This window comes from Euprymna scolopes, chromosome 19, assembly GCF_053919585.1.
Source record: "Euprymna scolopes isolate OS-2025 chromosome 19, ASM5391958v1, whole genome shotgun sequence".
Taxonomy (NCBI): domain Eukaryota; kingdom Metazoa; phylum Mollusca; class Cephalopoda; order Sepiida; family Sepiolidae; genus Euprymna; species Euprymna scolopes.
The window spans coordinates 22,556,567-22,581,230 of NC_136500.1; the positions used below are offsets into that span (position 1 = coordinate 22,556,567).

The 24,664-nt window shown below is 34.1% G+C and overlaps 1 protein-coding gene across 1 annotated transcript in view; it reads right to left on the reverse strand.

The window, feature by feature from the left end:
* LOC145303487 (ubiquitin-related modifier 1-like) overlaps window positions 1-24,664 on the reverse strand; it is a 79,275-nt gene that overhangs the window by 2,260 nt on the left and 52,351 nt on the right. Inside the window, exons 3-4 of the mRNA XM_080144906.1 lie at window positions 6,200-6,281; window positions 617-665 (exon numbers count right to left, since the gene is read on the reverse strand). Of these exons, the coding sequence (XP_080001032.1) occupies window positions 617-665; window positions 6,200-6,281 (131 nt within the window). The remainder of the gene's footprint in view (window positions 1-616; window positions 666-6,199; window positions 6,282-24,664) is intronic.

Genomic DNA, 24,664 nt, shown 5'->3' on the forward strand with positions numbered 1-24,664 from the left:
ATATAGATAGATAAACATTCTTAAGGTGTATCTTGTTGAACTCTGAAATCTTTCTGTCAAACATGGGAATTTGTATGGAATTTTAAATGAACTCTTTGTTTAATCAACAGGAATAGCATACTCTTGTTCTGTCAGCCAGCCTTAAGTAATTTCCAGTTATATTCTTTTTATTGCCTGCACTGAGGATTGAACTTTTAAACCTTCAGAAAGGTATCATTTACAACTGAATTTTACCTCATACTTTTCATGCAAGATGATACGAAAAATACAACTGCAAATTACTTAAGGTTGGCTGCCAGAACAAGAACATGATACTCCTGTGGATTAAACAAAAAGTCCCATTTGCAATTCTCTACAGGTTCCCAAATTTGACAAGATACACCTTAAGAAGCACAGAGGTTACATCGGCAGAAACATTGTGCGAAAAACATGCTCCTGGATTAAATCTCAGTCTCTTTTCTTGCATTGGAAATTCCATACAGATTCCTAAGTTCAACAAGATGCACTTGTAGAAGATCAGCGGTTGCATCGGCTGAAATTACATTCAAGGTGAGAACAATAGTTTGAATAACTCAAATAATTCTCATCTAAAAAATCAGAAACTAAATTTCCTTACCATTAATTCCCAATCGGCATCGTTAATGAGAACTAAAATACCAGGCCGTCTAGAAACAAAAAGCAAAAATATCACTAAGAAATTTGATGATACAGTTTCAATAAAAGAGCAAAAAGGCTTACATATGTTATATACATGAGAAATAAAAAAATTTAATCATATTGCCAATAACATAGTACAAAAATAACAAATGAAGATTGACTAATCAGGAGCAAAGTCTGATTTGTCCGCTTAAATGCTATTTGGGTTTGACTTTGAAAATTGACTTTATATGTTAGATATTAATTTAGAAAGAACATGTTTTTTTTTGAAAATGTAGAAGGTTAGGAGGTGTGAGTGACAGACCTCAACAGCACAGAGTTCAGGTTTATAAAACAGGTAGCAGACTGATCGATTGGTCAAGGGCGATATCGGAAATAATTTAAAAATAAGTTGGACTACAGAACTTACAAGTAAAGGTCTTTACATAGAGTTTGGATAAACAGTAGCCTTTAATGTTTCCGTGTTTTCTGAGAATCTTGCCAGGGAAAAAAAACTTTTTTAATTAGCAAAATGGATCCAAGTAGTTATGAAGAATATGCGCTGATTGTGATATCACATAGGATCAGTGAATCTATCGATGGGAGCTTCATTTCTGGGGCAATAACTCTTGATATATTAAAAGCCTTTGGTAGAGTTTGGCACATAGATTTTCTGCACAAACTTCTTAGTTATGGAATATTTAGAAATGTCCTCAACCATCAAATCCTTTCTCTCTGACAGGACTATAAAAGGTAACTGTTGATAGGCAAAAGTCTGAAGTACATGTTGATGTGCGTACCTCAAGGATCCATTTTGGCTGCAAACAATCCTCTTCCTGATCTTTAAAAACAATCTTCCAAATCATTTGTTGATGTATATACAGATAGCATAACTATTTATGGCAGCACTTTGAAAAGCATTGATGATTATGATATTTTTGATTCTCTCTTGACTTGGAGCAAATGGTGCAGTGGGAGGATGGAAATTGGTTTGTTAAATTTAACGACGCTACCACCACCAATGTTCAGACCCTCACTTATTCCCGGTTGAAATGAATGGATTTCTCCTTGAGAAAGTCCCCTTTTTTGATAAACACCTAGAACTAACTTTTATCCCAGACCTGAAATGAATAACTTACATCAAATGTGTTGCTATGGTTGCTGGAAAAATGGTTTGATCGTTCTACTACTCCAGAAAGTACCTTACCCCTGACACAATCCTCAACCTGTATAAAAGTTAGATACATCCTATGTCATGTCTGGGGAGATGCTGCAGAGTACAAATATTGACTGTATATTCTAGATGAGGATGCTTTATTTTTGCCTCTACATCTTTTTCACACAAGTTGTCAGCCTCTCTAATGGCAAGAACTCTTCTAGCCATTTTAGGCAGTGGAGAACATGTTTTCTATCTCTCCTTACAAAACCCTCCGAAAAAAACAAAACTTCTTTCACTGTATGTCCTGCCTGTTGAATAGAATATCATGACAATGCTTTCCCACAGACTACAGCATAGCTCAACACGTCAAATGTAAACAAACACTTGTTGATCCATCCTCTTGGATAATTCAATTCCTCTTAAACAACCTCCTTCTCATTCTACCAATTGTTTCGAGTTCTCTTGTAGAAGCGACCATCGCTCAACTGACGATCTCTCTAACCCTTATCCTCAAGTGATGACCCTTTAGTAAAATGGTCCTGGATATGACCTTAAACTATATCCGATGGTGAGGCTCCAGCTTGCAGGCTTTGGGGAATGTGGAGCAACCCCTTAATTGCCATTGCTCCCAGGTCCACTCTGACCCGGAGTGGTAGTATCTGTTAGGTTCCCAACTATGGGTTAAATAGAAACCAACTTGAAAAAAAACAAATATATTCTATCAAAAACTTTTCTTCAAAATCACTGGATTCGGCATTAAATAATCTGAAAAGGGTTGATAAGCCGTAAAACAAAAACAACCAACCTTAAGAAAAAAAAAAAAAAATAAATAAATATGAATAAAAAAAAGATAAAAATTAAATTAGAATGTTCTTGTCTCCATTCTATCATATATGAGCATAAACGTTTCAACTGTTTTTGAGTTAACAGAAAAAAATGAACGATGCAATATTTTATGATTGAATATTCACTCAGAAACCAGCAAGCAATCAGAACTCAGAGAAACTTTTTATTTTTATTTGTTTTTTATTTTTACAACAAGCAGCGTAGTGATAGTTGGTGAAAATGGGGTAGAATTTGATTATTTAAGAGAACAGCTCAGCAAGAATTTGTTTACATTGAAATTGAAGACAACTAAGTTGTAGTCAGCTGAAAAGCAGGCAAGCGGAACAGAGTTCCAGGAAAGAAGTTTTGTTCATGGAATTTGTGTTTAGATTTAGGCACAAATAGAGTAGTATTACAAGCATAGGTTGTATTTTCGTGGACATCGGCAATATTAAATACCTAATCTGCTTCAACAAGTCATATCTTTTTTATTTGTTGGTCAATTTTTAAAAGAATTACATTGATGGAAAGAGAATAGAATAAGCAGTCCAATAATGTTGATTTATTTTTCTTTTATGCGTTCAATGTTTTTATGCTCCAAGTTAAAACTGAAAAAAATGGTAAAAAATGACGACAGCAAAAAGGGAAACTGTTTTTTCAATGTTTACATTTTATACGTTACGTTTGGATACATATGCGCGGGGTCAAATTTGATTGGATATGGCTGAAATTTTACAGGCTGAAATTTTACAGGCTACATAAACATAGAAGTCCATGTTTAAAAAGGATGTGTCCTCTATAGTATTAGACCTAACTGAATGGTTAATTGTAGGTATTGACCATTTCATACCCTCTAAAAAGTTTCAGCAAAAACCTAACAGCCAGCCATGGTTCTCTCCAGAATGTGCTGCTGCCATTACGCACAGAAATCACTTTTTCCACTGCTTCAAACGTAATAGATGTATGGAAACTAAAGCCGTTTTCAGGACTGCCAGCAACCATTGTAAGAAAGTAATAAGGAACGCAAGAGAGTTGTATGCTCAATCTGTTAAGTCCAAAGTAGCTGAGCAGCGGCTTGGTTCCCACCAGTTTTGGCAAATAGCAAACAGAATCCTGAACAGAAGCATGTGCTCCATCCCAACTATTATCAATGGACCTGAGGTAATCTCGTCAGCATCAGACAAAGCCAAACTCTTTGTCAAGAACTTTGCAGCTAATTCTACCCTTTGCGACCAAGACCGCCAACCCCCAATATTTCCTCCTGTATCAGAAAACACGCTATGTGATATACGTATATCTGTATGTGATGTTGCCAAGCTAATCAAAAACCTTGATTCGAGTAAAGCAACTGGCCCTGATGGTATTCCAATTATAGTACTCAAAAAACTTTAACCTGAATTAGCGCCCATACTTACAAAACTGTTTAAACGTTGTCTTAAGGAGAATAGTTTCCCATCTCCCTGGAAAATCTCATCAGTATGCCCTGTATTTAAGAATTCAGGTGATCGCTCATCCCCCTCTCAGTACAGGCCAATAAGTCTCCTGTGCGTCATGAGTAAGTTGCTAGAATCTGTGTTAAATACAGAAGTAATCAAACATCTCAACAAAAATAACCTTGTTAGTGACACTCAATATGGTTTCCGTTCTGCTAGATCTACAGCAGATGTCCTTACAGTTATATCGCATAGGATTAGCAAATCTCTCGACGGTGGCAATCTTTCTAGGGCAATTGCTCTTGACATATCTAAAGCCTTTGATAGGGTATGGCATAAAGGTTTACTTCATAAGATCTCTAGCTATGGTATAGCTGGAAAAGTCTTCTCAATTATTAAATCATTTCTTTCTGATAGGTTCATAAGAGTAGTAGTTGAGGGGCAAAAATCAGAAGCTCACAGTATTAATGCCGGTGTCCCTCAGGGATCCATCCTGGGCCCAACTCTTTTCCTGATCTACATTAATGATCTTCCAAATCATATCCTTACATCATTTGTAGACATTTATGCTGATGACACTACCATTTATGGTACCACATCTAAGACAGTAAACGACCAAGTTCTCTCCAATTCTCTCTCCTCTGATCTTGAGCACGTAGTACAATGGGGAAAGGAGTGGCTGGTTACTTTTAATGCATCTAAAACCAAGCTTCTCTCTTTACATCATCAACATTCTAATTCACATTTGTCATCAATTGAAATGAATGGCTCTCGTCTTCAGGAGGCCTCAAGTTTTGACAAGCTTCTGGGCTTGACCATTACTCCTGATCTTAAATGGAACACGTATATCAAATCTGTTGCCAAGGCCGCTGGAAAAATGGTGGGATCTTTCTATCGATCTAGTAGATATCTCACTGCTGATGCTATTCTCTACCTATATAAGAGCCAGGTACGTCCAAGGATGGAATACTGTTGCCACATCTGGGCAGGAGCTGCTAGAAAGGACTTGTCCTGCCTTGATAGAGTTCAAAATAGACTTTGTAGCCTCGTAGGAGATGTCCTTTTCTCCTCCTTGCAACCTCTATCTCACAGAAGAGATGTTGCGAGTTTGTCTCTGATGTATCGTTATTTTCATGGAAAGTGTTCAACTGAGCTTCAATCTATGGTCCCCCCTCGCCAAACTTTCACAAGAAACACTCGTCTAGCTGTAAACACTATCAATAATTTCCCCCACTCTTTATCTGTGCCTAAACCTAAACGTAGATTCCATGAACAAAGCTTCTTTCTTAGAACTGCACGCCTGTGGAATTGTCTTCCGTTTTCCTGCTTTCCGGCTGACTACAATATGGTTGTGTTCAAGTCTAAAGTAAATAAGTTCTTGATGAGCCGTTCCATATAAGTTATTAAATTTACCAAATTTTCATTACTAATGATTACTATATTGACCAATTTCTACTGTACACTCTTTAACCCTTATCCTTGAGTGGCCTCTGGGCCTTGATAATGTGGTGATGCCTTTGTAAAAAAAAAAAAAAAAAAAAAAAAAAAAAAAGTCCATCTCTACTGGACTTTGATTTTGATTTTTACGACCACAGGAAGCAAAGTTACGACCAAGCAAAGTTGATAAAGAATATTTCAAAATTGATAAGATAAATCGGCATACATCATCCATTTTCATATAGATAATAGTTTCAGAATTATTTTCATCTACAATATGTAAATATTTGATAATTATTAATAAGAACAGTACGAAAAAGACAAATGAGATTCATAGGCCATGTCTATAGAAAAAGTGGAATAGAACAGATTAGTTTGATGGGAAAGATCATGGGTAGAAGAAGCAGAGGTGACAGCAAGAAACACAAGTTGATAGTGAATACCTGGGCAACATCAGAAATCATGAGCAACAATGAATTCATGAATGCCTTGAGAGAGAGAGAGAGAGAGAGAGATAGATAGATGGAGAGATATAGCCGTCAATGCCTGTACCAGACAGAACGCCACTTGATGATAATGATGAAAACTTATTCGAAAATATGTCATTTGAAATCAAAATTAAAAATTCTGCAAGAACCTTCTTTGTCAACCTAATATAAACAAATCCAACTGTAGGTAAAAACTGTTCATTAGGAAACTGGAAACTTACACTGTTTCTCCTTGTAAAAAAAGTTCTGGTCTCTCTTTCAGCATATTGTCTCTTATCCAAACTAGAAGGTGTCGTATTTGCCCTAAAGAAAATAAAGAAAATAAACATGATACACTGAAAGTATTAACATAATTTAATAATTGACAAATAGATGAATTTCTTTTTAAAGTTAAAAGATTCGAGAATAGTGAATTCATTTTTAAATGCATTTACTGTTTGTTTTTTTTAAACTTCAAATTCACCAGTTAGCAATGCCCAAAAGCCACTCAGGGTTAAGGGTTAATGAGTGCAGGGTGGTTAGTGAACAGACACCGTGATGACTGGCAATGATGGAGATTGGGCAGAATTTAATTATTTAAAAGGATGGCTCATCAAGAACTTGTTTACATTGGACTTGAAAATGACCAAATTATAGTCAGCAGGGAAGAAAAATTTTCAGTGCTTCTACACTATTGGGACGAGATTTTGTAGTTGATAAATGGAGTTTTCAGATAAAAACAATGGTTTCAACTGATTTTTTGTCAATTCTAATAATTTGCAATAGTAGCTTCCAAATTATGCAGTCGAAATTATCTGAATATCACTGAATTATAAAAAAAAAAAAAATGACTAATCGTGGTAGCATGTAAAAAATTGCTGCCATCTTGTTTAAATTGAAACAGAAAATTACCTTGCTTTTGAACTCTCCTGTGTCTTATGATAGTTTTTATCAAATTCCATCTTTTATTTTCTTTAATAAATAAGTTTTACCTTATCGATTTTTGTAATTTTTAATACAATCATCTTAAAAATACGAGGAATACGTAGATACCATTGTTTTCATGTGAAATTCAGAATTACTATTTCCGAAATTTTGTTCCAATAGCGTAGAAGCGCCACATATAAAAAATTGCTGGTTGCACTGTAAAGGCTTCCATGAGAAATTGTTTTGGTCAACGACGTTTAAACTGACAATAATTTGAAATGCTCCAATACCACATATTGCTATCTATGGTACAAGGCTGCACAATAGGCAGCAGGTGTTACAAGTGAGATGACAATGGATAGGATGAGTTGGAAGTCATTCACGAAACGTCTAACCTCAACGTGAGACAACAAAAACAAAAACTAATAACAGTTAATTCTATTATGTTTCTGACTTTTTTTTTTTAGATACGGATTGATAATTTACATTATTTGGATTATTCAGACTACTGTTCTCATCCTGGATGTTACTCGCACAACGTTTCGACTGAAAGTAACTGTCAATCTTCTTCAGGTATATCTTGGCGAATTCAAGAATCTTTCTGCTGAACTTGAGAATCTGTGCAGAATTTTGTGGATTAAATAAAGCATTCTGGTTGTAATTACGTTTTTAGTGCGAGCAATATGAAGAGTATACTTGCAGTAGTTCAGACTGGCCGACAAAACGAGAATGTGCCACCCTCATGGATAATATAAAAGGTTTCATTTGAATTCCATGCAGATTTCCAAATTCAAGGAGATACAGCTGAAGAAGGCTGGAGGTTACGTCAGCCGAAACCTTGTGCGAATAACACTCATGATGAGAACAGTAATTCAAATATTATAAATTATCAATCATCATCCAAAAAATCCAGAAACATAATAAAATTAACTATTATTCTTTTTTAATCTCATATTGAGGTTAGATGTTAACTTGAGTATATATATATATATATAGCTCTACCTATATATTGAGCACTGCTGAAGTAAATACTGAAAAATTTATGCATAAAATTATATCTTCATATATTAATTTATGTGATTAAATAAAGTAATCATATATATATATATATATATATATATATATATATATATAGTAAGTTATAAAAAGATATATAGCAATTAAGCTACACAGAATATTCCGCGTTTCATCCACGCTTGGATTTGTCAGGCATATGCATAAACCTGACGAATCCTAGCGTAGATGAAATGCTGAATATTCTGTGTAGCTTAATTGCCATATATATTTTTATAACTTGCTACCTAGCTCTACCTATGTACTAAGTGCTGTTGAAGTCTTAAAGTTTACGCATAAAATTATACTTTTGTATATTAATTTATGTGATTAAATGAAGTAGTCATATATATATATATATATATATAAGTTTTTAAATATATATGGCGATTAGCAGGGGCACCCAACCTTGCTGGTCATAAAATACTTTTAAATATATTTTAATTCATATAGATTCCATATTTATTATTACAGAGCCAAAACGTGGGTGCCATCAGTTTTGTTTGAGTTAACCCGACAGATAGATAAAAAAAGATTTAAAATTAAACCACTAATGATTGAATTCACACAGGCATAAAACTAATAAAAATAAGTTAAAATTAACATTTTATATTTCAACTTGACATATTTCTGTATGAGATATTCATCCATCCAAACAAAGATTTTACTTGTTATAAACCATCGTTAGTGTATAATTACTATTTCTTGTTAATTTCAGTGTAATGTGACCAATAGTTTAGGTGTTTATTGATTAAATGCACATATACATACATTTACTATTTTATTTTCTCTCTATCTCTTTATAATATATATATATATATATATTATGATTGTAGCTGCCTAGGGGTTAATCCAATGAAACTCTGGTGTTTATAAAAATGTGCTCAATAACAAGTACAGCCGTATTATTGTATAATTTTCTTTATTTACACAAGGCCTTTTGGCCAAGATCAAAGTGTAGCATCTGTTCTTCAGATGCTGCACTTAAGATAATTTGTACCAGTCGATGGAGGGGAAACCCTCTATACTGGGACAATTATTATTTTTGGTAACCAGAGTGCCCCCTTTTTGCCTACTTTTAGGGGAGCTGGTTTTTACCTCACATTAAAAACGGCCTTGTGCCTAATTTGCTCAGTGGGGGAGCAAATAAATACCATCTGTTCTTCAGATGCTGCACTTCCATTTCTTATTCTCTTTCGGTGGAGGAGCAGTCCTTCACGATTGAGACAATTTTTTATTTTTGTATCTTTTCTCTACGTTAAAAAATGACCCTGGTGTCTAACTCTGTCCCATGGGGAGGCATTGTAAATAGGTACATATATGCTTACATGCTTCAGCTGGGATTTCTTTTAAAATCCAGCGTCATCAGGCCACTAGTCTCAACTGGTTTCAAATGTGAATGAAAGAGTTCTTTTTTCCAAAGTTCAAAGTTTGGCAAAAAAAAAAAAAATTAAAGAAAATCACAGCTAAAATATGTATGCATATATGTAGCCAATAATGTTTGTATAATAAAATAAATATATATATTGTGCTGTTCCTAAAACCAATCAGATGTTGTCATTGTCTTATTTCACTTTGTCACGTAAGCAGATGGAGCTTGTGGAAACTCTAAGTCAGACAATTGAATTTGGCCAATCAAATTAACCCTTTTCGTTTAACATGTATGTGGGTATGGGTGGAAACACATGCCAGGACCTGGTTCAAGAAAAAAAAAATCACTTTTTAAGTGGCCGTGGCGATGAAAAGAAGCACCCTTGTGTTTATGTTGCCAAGGGTAAAGAGAGAAGCGGAAATGAATCACATTGAAATGCGTAATGGCTGACGGACAGGAAAAGACAGATGCACGAAATGTAAAAAGAGTGTTTTGAAATGAATCAACTGCCTAGATGAGAATTTTATGAATACTTGTGCTTTCCTACTTCCAAATTGGATGGCAGAAGGCCTTAAGTTTGGAGTTACTAACTTGCAGAAGTAACGGAGAGAAATGGAAAGATATTTTATTTCGAATGGAAATAAAATGAGCTTGGTGCAGCTCGAGTTGGAAGTATGCGTCTTTCTATGAGGGCACCCAGTAAGTCAAGATCGTTGTGTTTTTGCAAGACGTGAACTTTACTTAATTTTTGCAAGCCTTGAATTCGATTTAACCAAGTAGGGCACAAGGCCTCAAGTTTTGCAAGTCATGGATTTCTTTCGTTAGTAAGGAAAAAGAACACAATAAAAAAAAGGAAAAGAAAAGAGAATGCCATGGCCGTTAAAAAAGGTCATAATGTGTGAATTAATATTCCTCACATGGAAAGGTTGGTGAAGAAATCATTTTCCTTCTCTATTTCTTTTTATATCTTATGTAATGTTTTTAACGGTCGCCAGCTTGATCTAAAATGACTTTCGAACTGGCGCATTCATGCGCATTTGGATAATGTACTTTGACTTTCACCTTTATACTCATTCATTCAATAAGTAATCCTCCTGTCAATTTTTAATGCCCTGAGAATTGTTAACCACATTATGCTATTCTACAATTGAGAACTTTAAAAAACTTTCATTTTTTTTGTCTTTGTTTTTCTTATTTTAGTTCCCTTCAGTTGTTGATTTTATAAAAAAAAAATACCCCCCCTCCCCCCAATATAAATTTAATTGTCCGGATTTGTGTCCTCCTTTCCATTTGTGCCTTTGTTGAACATTTATGCTTTTTGGTAACCTGCCAATCTCCATGCCTTTCTTATTCAAGGGATAAAAAAAAAAATCTAAATATAGTGGCTCCAGAGGGATATAAGCATATTAGTCCATACCAGGCTTGGTATCATTTGAAGATTTTTCATTTGGTGGGATAGAGTTGGGTAGCGCATTTCCAATGGTGGAGTCCTCTAACCTTGACTAAACAAAAACGGAGCGAATCTACATACCAATCTTCATGCGTGGATTGAAGATAATCATAGTGCTTGATACTGGATCAGAAATGTCACTATATATATATATATATATATATATATATATATATATATATATATATTGTTCACTTATTAGTGTTGGGATGATTAATTGGCATTGGAAATCGAAAAAAATCAGAACTTTTCAGATATTGAAATCAGAAAAATCAATGCTAAGAATGTTCTTTAATATGTTTTGTTTGTTGTTTAAAACTTAATTTTTCTATGACTCGTATTAATCAAGGAGTGATAAATATTTATTGATTTTCAACAATCAGTAAAACTAGAATTTATAGATCTCTCCAACAAGTGCATTTTTATGTTTGTGAAAATATATGCCCATATTACATGGGTTTTATTTAAAATAAAGTGATTAAATTATGAATGGATTCTTAGAATATAAAATAAATAGAATTTTTTCTCCAAAAAAAAAAAAAAATCAATCAATAAATAATTTGTGATTTAAAAATAACAATGTGCAGTTGCTATTTCCAAGAAAAACAGATAAAACCAAAGACTGAAGAGAATCCAATATATTTTTACCATAAACTGGTTCCTTTAAATTGGATTTGAAACTGACGGTACCAATGTTCTTCTGACCTTCTGTAAAATGTTAAAATAAATATTATTCTCTTATTTTTAATGTTTTCTTTATAATCGAACACTGCGCTGGAATTCTTTCCCCACAAACATCACACAGTTATATATATATAATTCCAGGTTAATATTTTCCAGAAGTGAAGCAACCAATAAATTTTTAACGAAGTTTATACAAGAGTGCTCAATACCTAAGTAAGGTAAAATATACTTTTTATTTGTTTTACATAAGCATTAATATGTTGCTAGACATTGATGAGCATGTTTCGGTCAGCCAGTTACAAGTAACTAGAGACCTCTTCAAGCGATATTGCTTAAACAAAAGTACAGTCTAAAAAAGTTTCCAATACATTAATCAGGAGTTTAGTCATGTGATATTTAAAAATAAAATAAGCTAATGACACTTAATATAGGTGAAAAAGAAATATGTGCTGGGTTATTATGTGTCAAATCATCCAGGGCTTGACACCCATATCCATAGATCTGGCTGTAGTTTGCACTGCAGATAGACAATATAGGGATTAAAAAATCCTGAAAATTTGAGACCATAACTCCAAGCAGTTCCTGATTTAGAGTATTTTTTGTTGTGGCATTAGTCACATAGTGTGATGCTCGGGCGACAATTTTGTGATGTCATTTCTTTGAATATTTTCTGATTGGAAGATTGTATGACTCTAAAAATTCACCCAGGTAAGTTTTTTGACCCAAGGAATCCAATAATGGCATCAGATTTTCTCAAAAATGAAAGCTTATAGAGATTTTAAGGGTTTTTGCATTGTTTTCACATTTGCCCCAAATTTGAATAAAAAAAAAAGTGTGGCTGGCATGGTAATGCATTACTTTTTTCATATATTTTTTTTAGACACAAATTGTCTCTGGACCAAAAATGATTAAAAGTTCTTGTTTCGTTCACTCACACTTTCTGTCGAAAGTCGGGTATATTTTTGATGATAATGAAAAATATTCCCTCCCCCTATTGGATGTGATAATCAATTTAGACATATGTTAAACTTATGTCATACCTTAATTTTGGAATAAATTTTGGAGTAAGCCAGATGCTAAAAGTAAACAGGTTCAATTCCATAAGATATTTACAATAAAAGTAGTTCTCACAAAGGTTTTCCTCATATATTTATCTCATACATTAAACTGTGTCTCCATTAAAATTGGTTAAAAGTTCTTGTTTTATTCACATTATTTGTTGAAAGTAAAAACCTTTTCAAAAACTATGTACACTCATTTTTGACTCCTCACCTTGTTCCTTTTTCTTAACACGGCAATTTTGATAAGGGCTGTTTGTTTTAGCTAGGCCTCTGTGAGCAAACATACTATTTCATACACAAAAACGAACTTGAACTATTTCCTGAGAAGTACGTTCATGGGAAGCAACCAGATTCGATCTGTATGGAGTAAAGTCAGGGGAGTGACCATTCATGCCAAATTCCATAAATTTCATCTTCAAACAAGTGTCCATTAAAAAAAGTTGAATAAGTAAAAATAAAGATAAAACAGTTGCAGTGAAATGGTATTAAAAAATAGTGAATTTCACAATTAAAGTCAGCATTAAACATTTACATGCGGCCGTGTTCTTTATGCCACTGAAATGCAGAAATGGTTTTTGATACTCTTGATAAGTTACTGTGTATGTCCTTCGGTACATGTTGTTGGGGATACAATACAAAGAATTTTCTTGAAGGGAACAAACCATGTATCATCAATCTGCAGCCAACTGCATGTCTTGCGTCGTCCATGGAGATGCATGAACTTGACAGTTACATTACCTTCCTCTGCGTTTATTCCATTCACGATACCAATCCACCAGAAAGAATTATAAATACAGGTTGTATATTGAATTGGTGTGATGTCAGAGATATAAAGAATTGATGGCAAGTTAGTCATGAATATCAATACATAGTTCATCCACACTGGACAACTTGTGGCCAATTTGTGATGTTGACAATGGTATAAAAATGTGACTAGCTCTGGTTCCTGGCACTGGAAAACCTTGCTTCAAGCAACTTTCTCACCTTCTCCATGGTTTCTTCACTGATTGCAAAGAAACGGATGGCAGATGTCTGGTAGATAGGAAGCATGGCTTTATAATAAAAAATTTGATTATTTAGAGAGCGTTGGAGTGACCGCTTAACCACATGGCATTTTACTGAACCACCAATTCCATCATAAGGGATTTTCCATAACTGGTGACGAAGAAAACCCACTCATCTTCAATACCAGAGTCCTCCTTATGCAAACATAAATTGATGAAATTCTTGAAGATTTATATTGAGCCTCGCAGCAAACATTTGTTCACATGCGGTAATAAGGTTTGGATCAAGTGAACAGTCAGTGTCTGAGTTTGATCACAGCTACCGAGAGAGCAGGCCAATGAACAGGACAGCATGACGTCATTACCAGATCAACATGTAGGTAAAGGCATGAAGGTGCCTCAACTTTCCGGTGTTCAACCACGTGGCCATAAAAAATATTTTTTGTTACCTTATATTGTAGCTGTTGTAATTATATTTTTTATTCTCCTAAAGAGAAAAAACAATTCTCCATTTAGATTATTATTACAATTTTCATAAATTGCACATTGGGATAATTTTGATCTAACAAAATATAACGGTAAGTGAACTTGTTTTATTTCTAACGAAGGAACTTTTATTTCTATTGAAGGAAGTCGAATATTTCATTTTATTTTTTTAGACTGCAAAACAATTTTATGAGAATATTTCTCAGTCCGTTCTTTTAATAATAAATAAAACTTTTCATTGAGTATTTCCAAATATTTTAAAGTTAGAAGCATTTTTCACAACAGTTTTTTTGTTTTTATTTTTGTTGTTGTTTTGTTTTTTTAACTAAAACGATCAATGCATTCAATATTTTAGCACCGGGCATAATTTATTTCTTTGAAATATATTTAAAACTTAAAAGTTTTTGTTTGTTTTATGACATTTTATTTGTAAATAATTTACATGACTAAAATGGGAAATTCTCTCCAGAGTCATACAAACACAAATTCATCTTAAAAATTCCTTAACTAATCAGTTTTAAATAAAAATTTGATATAAACTAAAAATAAAGAGTACATTAAATTTTAACTAACATATTATCTTGTGTTTTATCTTATAAATAAATGTTGCACACACCGTGCTGAAATAATAACATTATTTAGAAAGCCATTCTTAATGGGGGCTTTCTAACTATTCTGCACTTTCATCTAACAATTTAATGAAAATAAAAAATATACCATAAAAATTTAATTTAAATTGAAAATCCTGTCTAAATTATAATACAGTGCTTACACTACATAAGCACTATTATTATTATAACAACAACAACAATAAAAGAAAGGTACTTCACGGGGAATGTGGACCCTGCGTAAACGAGTTTTAATTTAATGGTTACTCCCTAAAAAGTGCATATGCAAACGGTTTTCATTGGTTTATTTAATCATGAAAACTTTTTTGAAGGTATTATTTGAGGCAAAAAGAAAAGGCCAAAAGCATTATTTGAATATTTATGAAAAAATAAATGTAACAAAAAATAAAAATATTTGTATGGAAAATATAATAAAAAATAAATTAAAACAGGATGAAAATAAATTAAAAACAAGCACGAAATAAAAGTATGAATCAAATTTAATTAAAGAAATAAAAAAAAATTTTAAAAAGTAAAATACATGCTCGATTACAAAAAAGTGTATGAGATATATACGAAGAAAGTGAAAGAAAAACTCAGGGAGCAGCCATTAAATTAAAACCCATTAATGCAGGGTCCACGTTCCCCGTGAAGTGCCAAAATAATTTGCAGATGACATCAACTGGCGCCACACCAACTAGTTGTGAAGGGTCAAGGAGGATGGAAAGTCCGAGGTTGAAGAGTACTAACCAGACTTCCACTGGAAATGTTCAATTCAAATCTCGTACCCTGAGAAGGCATTTTGCCACCCAAACCACAGGAAACACCAATGGCCGATGCCAACAAAGAAATCAATAGCAAACGGCTGTTACGTGCAATCATCTGCATTAGTGGTCAAAAGGTGGAGAACACTAGAAATCTAGGGAGACTTGCTGTCACTCGGTCTCCAGCGAATACTACAGGCTCCTGCCAGTGAGCGATCACCGATGATGGCTTGTGAGACAAATTCTAGTAAGTGAAGCAATAATAATAATAATAATAATAATAATAATAATAATAATAATAATAATAATGTCCCCTCCCAAATTCATCACCACCCTGATTTAATATCGTAGATATTCACTATATTTTCTTAGTTTTTAACCAATGTTCACATTATGGTATGATTGTCTTTTAGTAGTTATGTCAACTTCATTTCCGTATTCATGTATTTTGCAATGATATGAAAATGAAGAATATTACGGAGTATAGGATTTCTAACCACGTAACTGATGAAAATACGCTACACATTTTGATGAAAACATGGAAAAAAATGAACATAGAACAGAAAATCAAAACTTTAAATGCAGTTTCTGTATTAAAAGTAATAGTTATTTAAATATTTCAACATATAATCTTGTGGGAAAATCCAATACGAACAAAAATAAAAATTGTCCTATTCATGAAAGATTTCTCCTCCACCGGCCGAGGTCAGAAAAGGTGAATTGTACCATCATATCAGAAACTACTACACTGTGATCTTGTCCCGAAGGCCAAGAATTGTTTGTTTTATGTTTCTTTAATTGTTTGTTCCCTAAATTCATAATTCAGTTTTATCAGTATTAGATTGTATATTGCTTTAAAATTACGTAATTTTACATAGATAATATTTATATTTTATATTGAATAAAGTTCAGTTTCATTATTAATCGAATTGGGTTCCTTCCTTTTCTTTTTTAACATGTTTTAATGCTCTTTTTAAAAATGCTGTCATGTAGTATCGACAGTAACAGTTCGACAAATCTTACCTACATTGCCTGCAGGCATTTTTCAGTTAACAGACGTTCTATATCTCGGTGGCTGTGGTTTAGTCAAGGTTGCAAGTTGTAGTGAGAATTTGTTTAGGTAATTATCCAACCCTAGAAATTTGGTTAGCAGTTTTACATCGTCGAGTGGTTGTATTTGTATAATTGCCTTAGGATCTGGTTTGATACCATGTTTAGAGATGATATGACTGAAAAAGAATATTTCAGATGCTTTTGCCACAAATTTCTCTTGAGTTGAACCTGCATAAACAGGTTATAATTTAATGGTTACTCCCTAAAAAGTGCATATGCAAACGGTTTTCATTGGTTTATTTAATCATGAAAACTTTTTTGAAGGTATTATTTGAGGCAAAAAGAAAAGGCCAAAAGCATTATTTGAATATTTATGAAAAAATAAATGTAACAAAAAATAAAAATATTTGTATGGAAAATATAATAAAAAGTAAATTAAAACAGGATGAAAATAAAATAAAAACAAGCACGAAATAAAAGTATGAATCAAATTTAATTAAAGAAATAAAAAAAAAATTTAAAAAAATAAAATACATGCTCGATTACAAAAAAGTGTATGAGATATATACGAAGAAAGTGAAAGAAAACTCAGGGAACAGCCATTAAATTAAAACCCGTTTACACAAGGTCCACGTTCTCCGTGAAGTACCAAAAAAAAAAAAAAAAAAAAAAACTGTAGATGACATCGACTGGCGCCACACCAACTCGTTGTGAAAGGTCAGGGAGGATGGAAAGTCCGAGGTGGGAGAGTACTAACCAGACCTCCACTGAAAGTGTGCAGTTCAAATCTGGTACCTTGGAGAGGCATTTTGTCACCCAAACCCCAGGAAACACCAATAGTCGATACCAATGAGAAATCAATGGCAAACGGCTGTTGCAACAACATGCAATCATCTGCATGAGTGGTCAAGAACATTGTGGTGGAGAACATTGGAGATCTGGGAAGACTTGTTGTCACGCAGTCTCCAGCAAATCCTACAGGTTACTGCCAGTGAGTGATCACTGATGATGGGCTGTGAGACAACTCCTAGTGAGTGAAATAATAATAATAAAAATGCCCCCCTCCCAAATTCACCACCACCCTGATTTAATATTGTAGATGTTTACTATATATTCTTAGTTTTTAACCTTTTAGTAGTTATGTGAACTTCATTTCTGTATTCATGTATTTTGCACTGATATAAAAATGAAGACTATAGCGGAGTATAGGATTCCTAACCATGTAACTGATAAAAAGGTGGAGAACACTGGAAATCTGGGGAGACTTGTCACTTGGTCTACAGAGAACACCACAGGTTAATGCCAGTGAGCAATCACTGATGATGGCTTGTGAGACAGCTAATACGCTACACATTTTGATGAAAAACATGAGGAAAAACATATTAGAACAGAAAACCAAAACTTTAAATATAATTTCTGTATTAAAAGAAATAACATCACAAAATTGTTGCCCGAGCATCACATTATGTGACTAATGCCAAGTCAGCTCTCCAGAGGAAGAGCCCTCTGACCTGGCAAAAGATGCCAGTGCAGCCTCATTTGCATTTCCTGGCAGAGTTGCCTTAGATGATTAGCAATAAACTAATCCCTTCTCAGAGAAAAGGCAAAGCCTGGGGGAGGGTGGACTTCCTAGAACTGCACAGAACCAGCATTATATTGCAATCAACATGGAACAGGTCATTACAAGAGTAGTCTAATCTTTGTTGATTTTGGGGCCAAGGAAAGTGTCATTGAGATTCCATGAGGTGACTGTGGTAGAGTATGCCTAAGCAAAGCAGATTTTGAAAGTCACAGTCATCTCCAACAAGAACATGTGAACTATCTTGAAGGGGTAGCAACCTGCAACCTATGCAGTAAAGATTGAATATGATATTCAATCATCATAGCATCAGACAAAGCCAAACTCTTTGCCAAGAACTTTGCAGCTAATTCTACTCTTTGCGACCAAGGCCGCCAACCCTCAATATTTCCTCCTGTATCAGAAAACATGCTATATGATATACAAATATTTGTGATGTTGGCAAGCTAATCAAAAACCTTGATTCCAGTAAAGCAACTGCCCCCCCTTTTTTTTATTCAATTTTCACCCAAAACAAGGCACAGTGCCACTTTGAAGCAGGGCGCTACTATCAGGGACATAATTTGCAGAGGCATTATGAAGGGAGATGAATAGAAAGAGGTTTGTTCACATTACACTTGAACTTCTGCATATCAATACAGTTGGGAAAGCAGAATCCCAAAAGGGAGTTCCAAAGACCTGCAGTTCTGGGGAAGAAACTATTGGAGTAAAAGGCTTTCTTGCATATAGGGATCTCTACTGTAAAGGGGTGAAACTTAATTGCTTGTTGGGGGTAGTTACGTCGAGGAGGTACAAGTGTTTGCAGTTCGTCAGAGCATTCACCATTAAAGTATTTGTACAACAGGCAGAGGGATGCAATATCTCATCGATGGGACAGAGGATGTAGCCTAGATGACAGTTCAGGACCTATCAGGTTGGCGACTCTCTTTTGAACCCTGTCCAGGAGTGAGAGACAAGCAGCAGATGCACCAGCCCAGATGTGACAACAATACTCCATACATAGGCAAATGGTGGCCTTATAGAGGTACAGGATACTTTCAGGCGTAAGTAGTTTTCTAGCACGGTAGAGGGAGCCAACCTTCTTTGCAGCAGCCTTGGCAATGATGGTATTCCAATTATAGTACTCAAAAAACTTCAACCAGAACTAGTACCCATACTTACAAAACTGTTTAAACGTTGTCTTAAGGAGAATTGCTTCTCATCACCCTGGAAAATCTCATCTGTATGCCCTGTATTTAAGAATTCAGGTGATCGCTCATCTCCCTCACAGTACAGGCCAATAAGTCTCCTGTGCATCATGAGTAAGTTGCTGGAATCTGTGTTAAATACAGAAGTAATCAACCATCTCAGCAAAAATAACCTTCTTAGTGACACACAATATGGTTTCCGTTCTGCTAGATCTACAGCAGATGTGCTTACAGTTATATCTCATAGGATTAGTGAATCGCTCGACAGAGGCAACCTTTCTAGAGCAATTGCTCTTGACATATCAAAGGTCTTTGATAGAGTATGGCATGAAGGTTTACTTCACAAGATCTCCAGCTATGGTATAGCTGAAAATGTCTTCTCAATTATTAAATCATTTCTCTCTGATAGTAGTAGAAGTTGATGGGCAGAAATCAGAAGCTCACAGTATTAATGCTGGTAGCACATCTAAGACTGTAAACGACCAAGTGCTCTCTGATTCTCTCTCCTCTGATCTTGAACATGTGATATAATGGGGAAAGGAGTGGCTTGTTACTTTTAATGCATCTAAAACCAAGCTTTTATCTTTACATCATCAACGTTCTGATCCCCATCTGGCATCAATTGAAATGAATGGGGAGGTGTCATGTTTTGACAAGCTTCTGGGCTTGACCTTTATTCCTGATCTGAAATGTAACACGTACATTAAATCTGTTGCCAAGGCCGCTGGAAAAATGGTAGGATCCTTCTATCGATCCAGTAGATATCTCACTGTTGATGCAATTTTCTATATAAGAGCCAGGTACATCCAAGGATGGAGTACTGTTGCCACATTTGGGCAGGAGCTGTTAGAAAGGACTCGTCCTGCCTTGATAGAGTTCAAAATATCTATCTCACAGAAGAGATGTTGCGAGTTTGTCTCTGCTTTATCATTATTTTCGTGGCAAGTGCTCAACTGAGCTTCAATCTATGGTCCCCCCTCACTAAACTTTCACAAGAAACACTCGTCTAGCTGAAAAACCTATCAATAATTCTCCCCACTCTTTATCTTTGCCTAAACTTAAACGTAGATTCCATGAAAAAAAGCTTCTTTCTTAGAACTGCACGCCTGTGGAACTGTCTTCTGTTTTCCTGCTTTCCAGCTGACTATAATCTGATTGTCTTCAAGTCCAATGTAAACAAGTTTTTGATGAGCCGTTCTACTTAAGTTAACAAATTTACCGAATTTCTATTACTAACAATTTCTATATTGTTCAATTGACTACTGTACACTCTTAACCCTTATCCTCGAGTGGTCTTTGGGCCTTGATAAGTGGTGATACTCGTGTAAAAAAGAAAAAAAAAAAAGAAGATAGATTGTCTTTAGTTTCTCTGTACAGAGGATCAACAAGAAAACCTGGCATGAGGATACTTGACCCTACAAGTAAACCCAGACAAATATTAAAAAAAAAAAACAAAACAAAAACAACATATTATTTGATGCTGAAATAAGATCCACTCTGCATGGAGGCATACTGGCTCATAGATGGAAGGATGCAAATTTTTTTATGCGATATAATTGAACAACGTAGCACTCCTCTAACACTAACAATGGTTAGCTAGTCCAGCTAGTGCGAGACGACTATGGACAGAAAACGTTAATTAGCTCGAGATTACCAAATAGGGTCTCAGCAGCAACAGCTGTTCAATTTATTCTTTATACATGGAATTTTATTTACATTATTTTTAATTATCTATTGTATGGTTTCCTGGAAAACAATGCTAGGTTTACAGTAGTATTTGAAAAAGCAGTAGCAATCAAACTGATAATTAGTAGCAGATCAATCGATTCTTAGACAAGGAGAAGCACAACAAATAACTTGGCTTAATAGGATTTGTGAAATAACATGGTTTCAAACAAAGAATGCTTTTTATTTACAATTCTAATTAGCTGATTAAACCATCTGACTCCATCTGAGTCATTTTATCAGTTAAAGTTGAAAGAGGAGGGGGGGCGATATGAAGTTCATTACACTGAAAGCGTAATTATAATTAGAGAATAAATAAAAGGCTGCATAGTTTCACACTGCAATCTCATAAGTAGAAATTTACTCGTCCAAACAAGCTGTTCATTGTTTCCAGTGCAGATATAAAGGTTGCTCATACCCTTAATATAAATGTATGAGAAGCAATACACAAGTCCTTCAAAACAAAACAAAAAAATTATTTTATTTTGGTTTTCAGCATTTATTCAATAAATTAAGTATTTTATAAGAAACTAGTCTGGCGTTGCCTGGGTGTTTGAATGTATGTGTTGAGGAAAAAAAAAGAAGTGGTTGTAGGCAGGCAGGCTCGAACCTGCACTGCGAAGATGGAAAAGAACATGGAAAAAAAAGTGACATCTTTGCTGTTTCGCCCATTGCCAAACCGGAAGTGATGTATGTTTAAATTAAGGCTAGTCGATCGAAAAGAGGGGATGGCTTTCGAAAACATCGGCGAAAAAGCGCCCAGCTGAGGGTGCATTGATTTTTAGCCAATTTTTCCGTATGTGTCATCCGAAGGGTCGGCTTCACAACGATACCGATCTCGTGAAAATCCGTCGCCTGTCAAAAGTTTTAGGCAGACAAGCATACACACATATATACATACATTTAAACAAACAGGTGAGATTTATATTATAGATTATATTGGACGCAATATATAGTAATGATTTAAAAAGTTTAAAAAAAATAAAGACTCGTGCGCCACCACCGAGAATCGAAACCAAACTCTTCAGCTTACGACTTATTTTTGCCTCTGCCGCCAATGACTGGGCCATGAAGGCATATTTACTGCAAGGCTAAAAATTAAAACATGAACCAATAGCTACTACGTTACGTTATGCGTTCGTAATGGTGGCGTTTGACCTTCACCTTGCAAATTTCACTTTTTTTAATTTTCATACTTTTGCACCGATTTTTCCAGGCTAAAACCCAAATATAAAGTTTCGCATGGATTCAAATACCTTATATATGAAGTTTCATGTCTGTAGACCAAAAACTCTAGGAGTTTGGTAGGCAAAATTTATTAAACAAAAATATATACGTATACATAAATATATATGGAAACAATTTTGTGTTTACTATAAACTTTTTATGCAAATATTATGCAAGTATAAATCATGTAGAATATCTGCATTAATATAATTACATGTAATGGTTAACTAAAGATGCTTATCCCATAAGAAAACCGAAGAAACTAATAGGGAATTAATTAAAATGAATATTTAAAAGAATATGCAAATTAGCTAGATCTTTTGTAGATGAATGTAATTCCATACCCAATATATAATAAAGTTGTATTTTCTTTTTAAATAAATAGAGAAAAGGATTTTAGGATGAATATCAATACACACACTTGAAAAACGAATTTATAGGAGTATAGCCTAGAAGAATACCCATTCCAGGATGGGTAAACATTTTCCAAACAGAACAGTTTTGTATCACTTATGTCTCCTTATGCAGATCAAAATCAAGATATGTTTCTAAACCATATGTCTAGAATTCTTATTCCAATTTTGATAAAGACCTATTACATGGATTTTTATTCTGGTAAATGTCTAAAATTTAAGATTTAAGCTGAAGGGATCTGAAGTTGTGCCCCTATTATGCCCTCTAAGATCCTTTTAAAAACACTCCAAAGAAACTGAAATTTGATTACAAAAAACTTATTAATGTTTAATACCTATCATTAAAATTTAACAAACTTGGAGGTATTTGAATTTTCACAAATTTTGAGGCGATTACATTTACATGTTTTTATCCGTTCTTTTATTTTTGAAATTGTTGTGGGGGTATCCACGTTACCCATGATGAAAATGATTAGTATAGCAGGTGTGTTCCAAACAGAGCTTCATGTCAATCCAGGCAACGCCGGGTACCCATGTTAGTACTACATAAAATTATTGCATTTTCTTGAGGATACTATTTAAAAAGTACATGGTGTGAAGAGCTGGAATTTGGATATAGCATTCTACAATATGTATTGATTAGGCATACAATATTCCAAATCTTTTAATAGTTTTTGTGATATATAATTTGGAAATTAGTATATGTTTATGACATTTGGTACTTTATTCCAGCCATCAAAATTAAACATATCAGCAGTTTTATCGACTTATAATGAAGTAAATTGCAGCTGGAATCGTGTAAAAAAAAAAAATAGGCATAATAATCATTATGTATAGAATTATATTTAATTTTCATATTTACTGTTGTTTTATTCAGTTTTATTTGCTGATACTTTAAAAATTGTCCATCAGTGCAATTTTGCTATTATAAATGATGCAATGTTCACTTTCCACACCTCAAAAATAAAGGCCGAAATTGAATTAGAAATAATTGTACTTTTACTTCCTACTGTCTTCTTATATTAGGGGTGATGAAAACATCTTTTGTGACATTTTTACTGGTTATTTTTTGTCAGTTGGTTTCAAAGGTGCCATGTTGTAATTTACACATGTTTGTGCTTTTTCATCAGCAGCAGGGCAGTGTATACTGCTGATCATTCGTGAAAAGTAGATGTAGAATCCAATTCTAAATATGTTTTCTATGCCAATCTTTTAAAATTAATATTTGTATTATGGGTATAGGAAAATAGACATACACAAGTTTTTATCATTTAGATAGGATGAAAATTTTGTTTCGATTGATAACCTGAATTGTTCAACAATGGTAAAAAGGATTTCACTAAAGTCAGAAATACTAGAATTAGATTGGACAGCTTTTGACAAAAATAACCTGAGAGCTGAATTTGCCTGTATTATCATTGATATGGTTGATGTTCTGTAACTTGCTTCTTTGGTGATTTCAAAAGGACACAGTAACTGGACATTTTTTTTCAAACAAGTCCCCATTGGTAAATTGTTATGGTAGGAATCTTATCAACAGCACATTATAAGAGCTTTCGTAGTTCTTAATTTATTTTCAGCATATAATATGTTGAATTCCACCATGTGATCACGTCTTGAATGGGTTTGATTTTCCAAATTAAGTTAATCCTGTATTTTAGTTAATTTACTACAAAGTTTTGCAACAAGCCTATTAAATCCAATGTCAGATGTTACCGAATATGGTTTGATATCAACAGCAATCATTTCTCTTATCAGATAATGGATCTCTTGTGACTTGTGATCATTAATATCCCAAATTTTCTTTTTGGCTAATATTGAGTCTATAGTAATTTGGTGTTTCACTGGAGGCTTGAAGTTGCTGCTACTTGTTCCTAGAATGTCTGTCCTTGAGTATTCATTATGCTTCCTTTTCTTATCTGCAACTTTTGCTTCTTTTGAGCGAACCTTTCTAAGATGTTTTACCATATTAGTCATTGTAAAAGTTTTTGCTGGTTTTCCACCTTTTGATGTGATGGCTTAACATAACTTGTTAGCAGCAGTATTCTTATTCTTGGGATTGCCATCAAAATACTTCCAGCAGAAACCGGTTACCATAATGCTTGAAGGTTGTT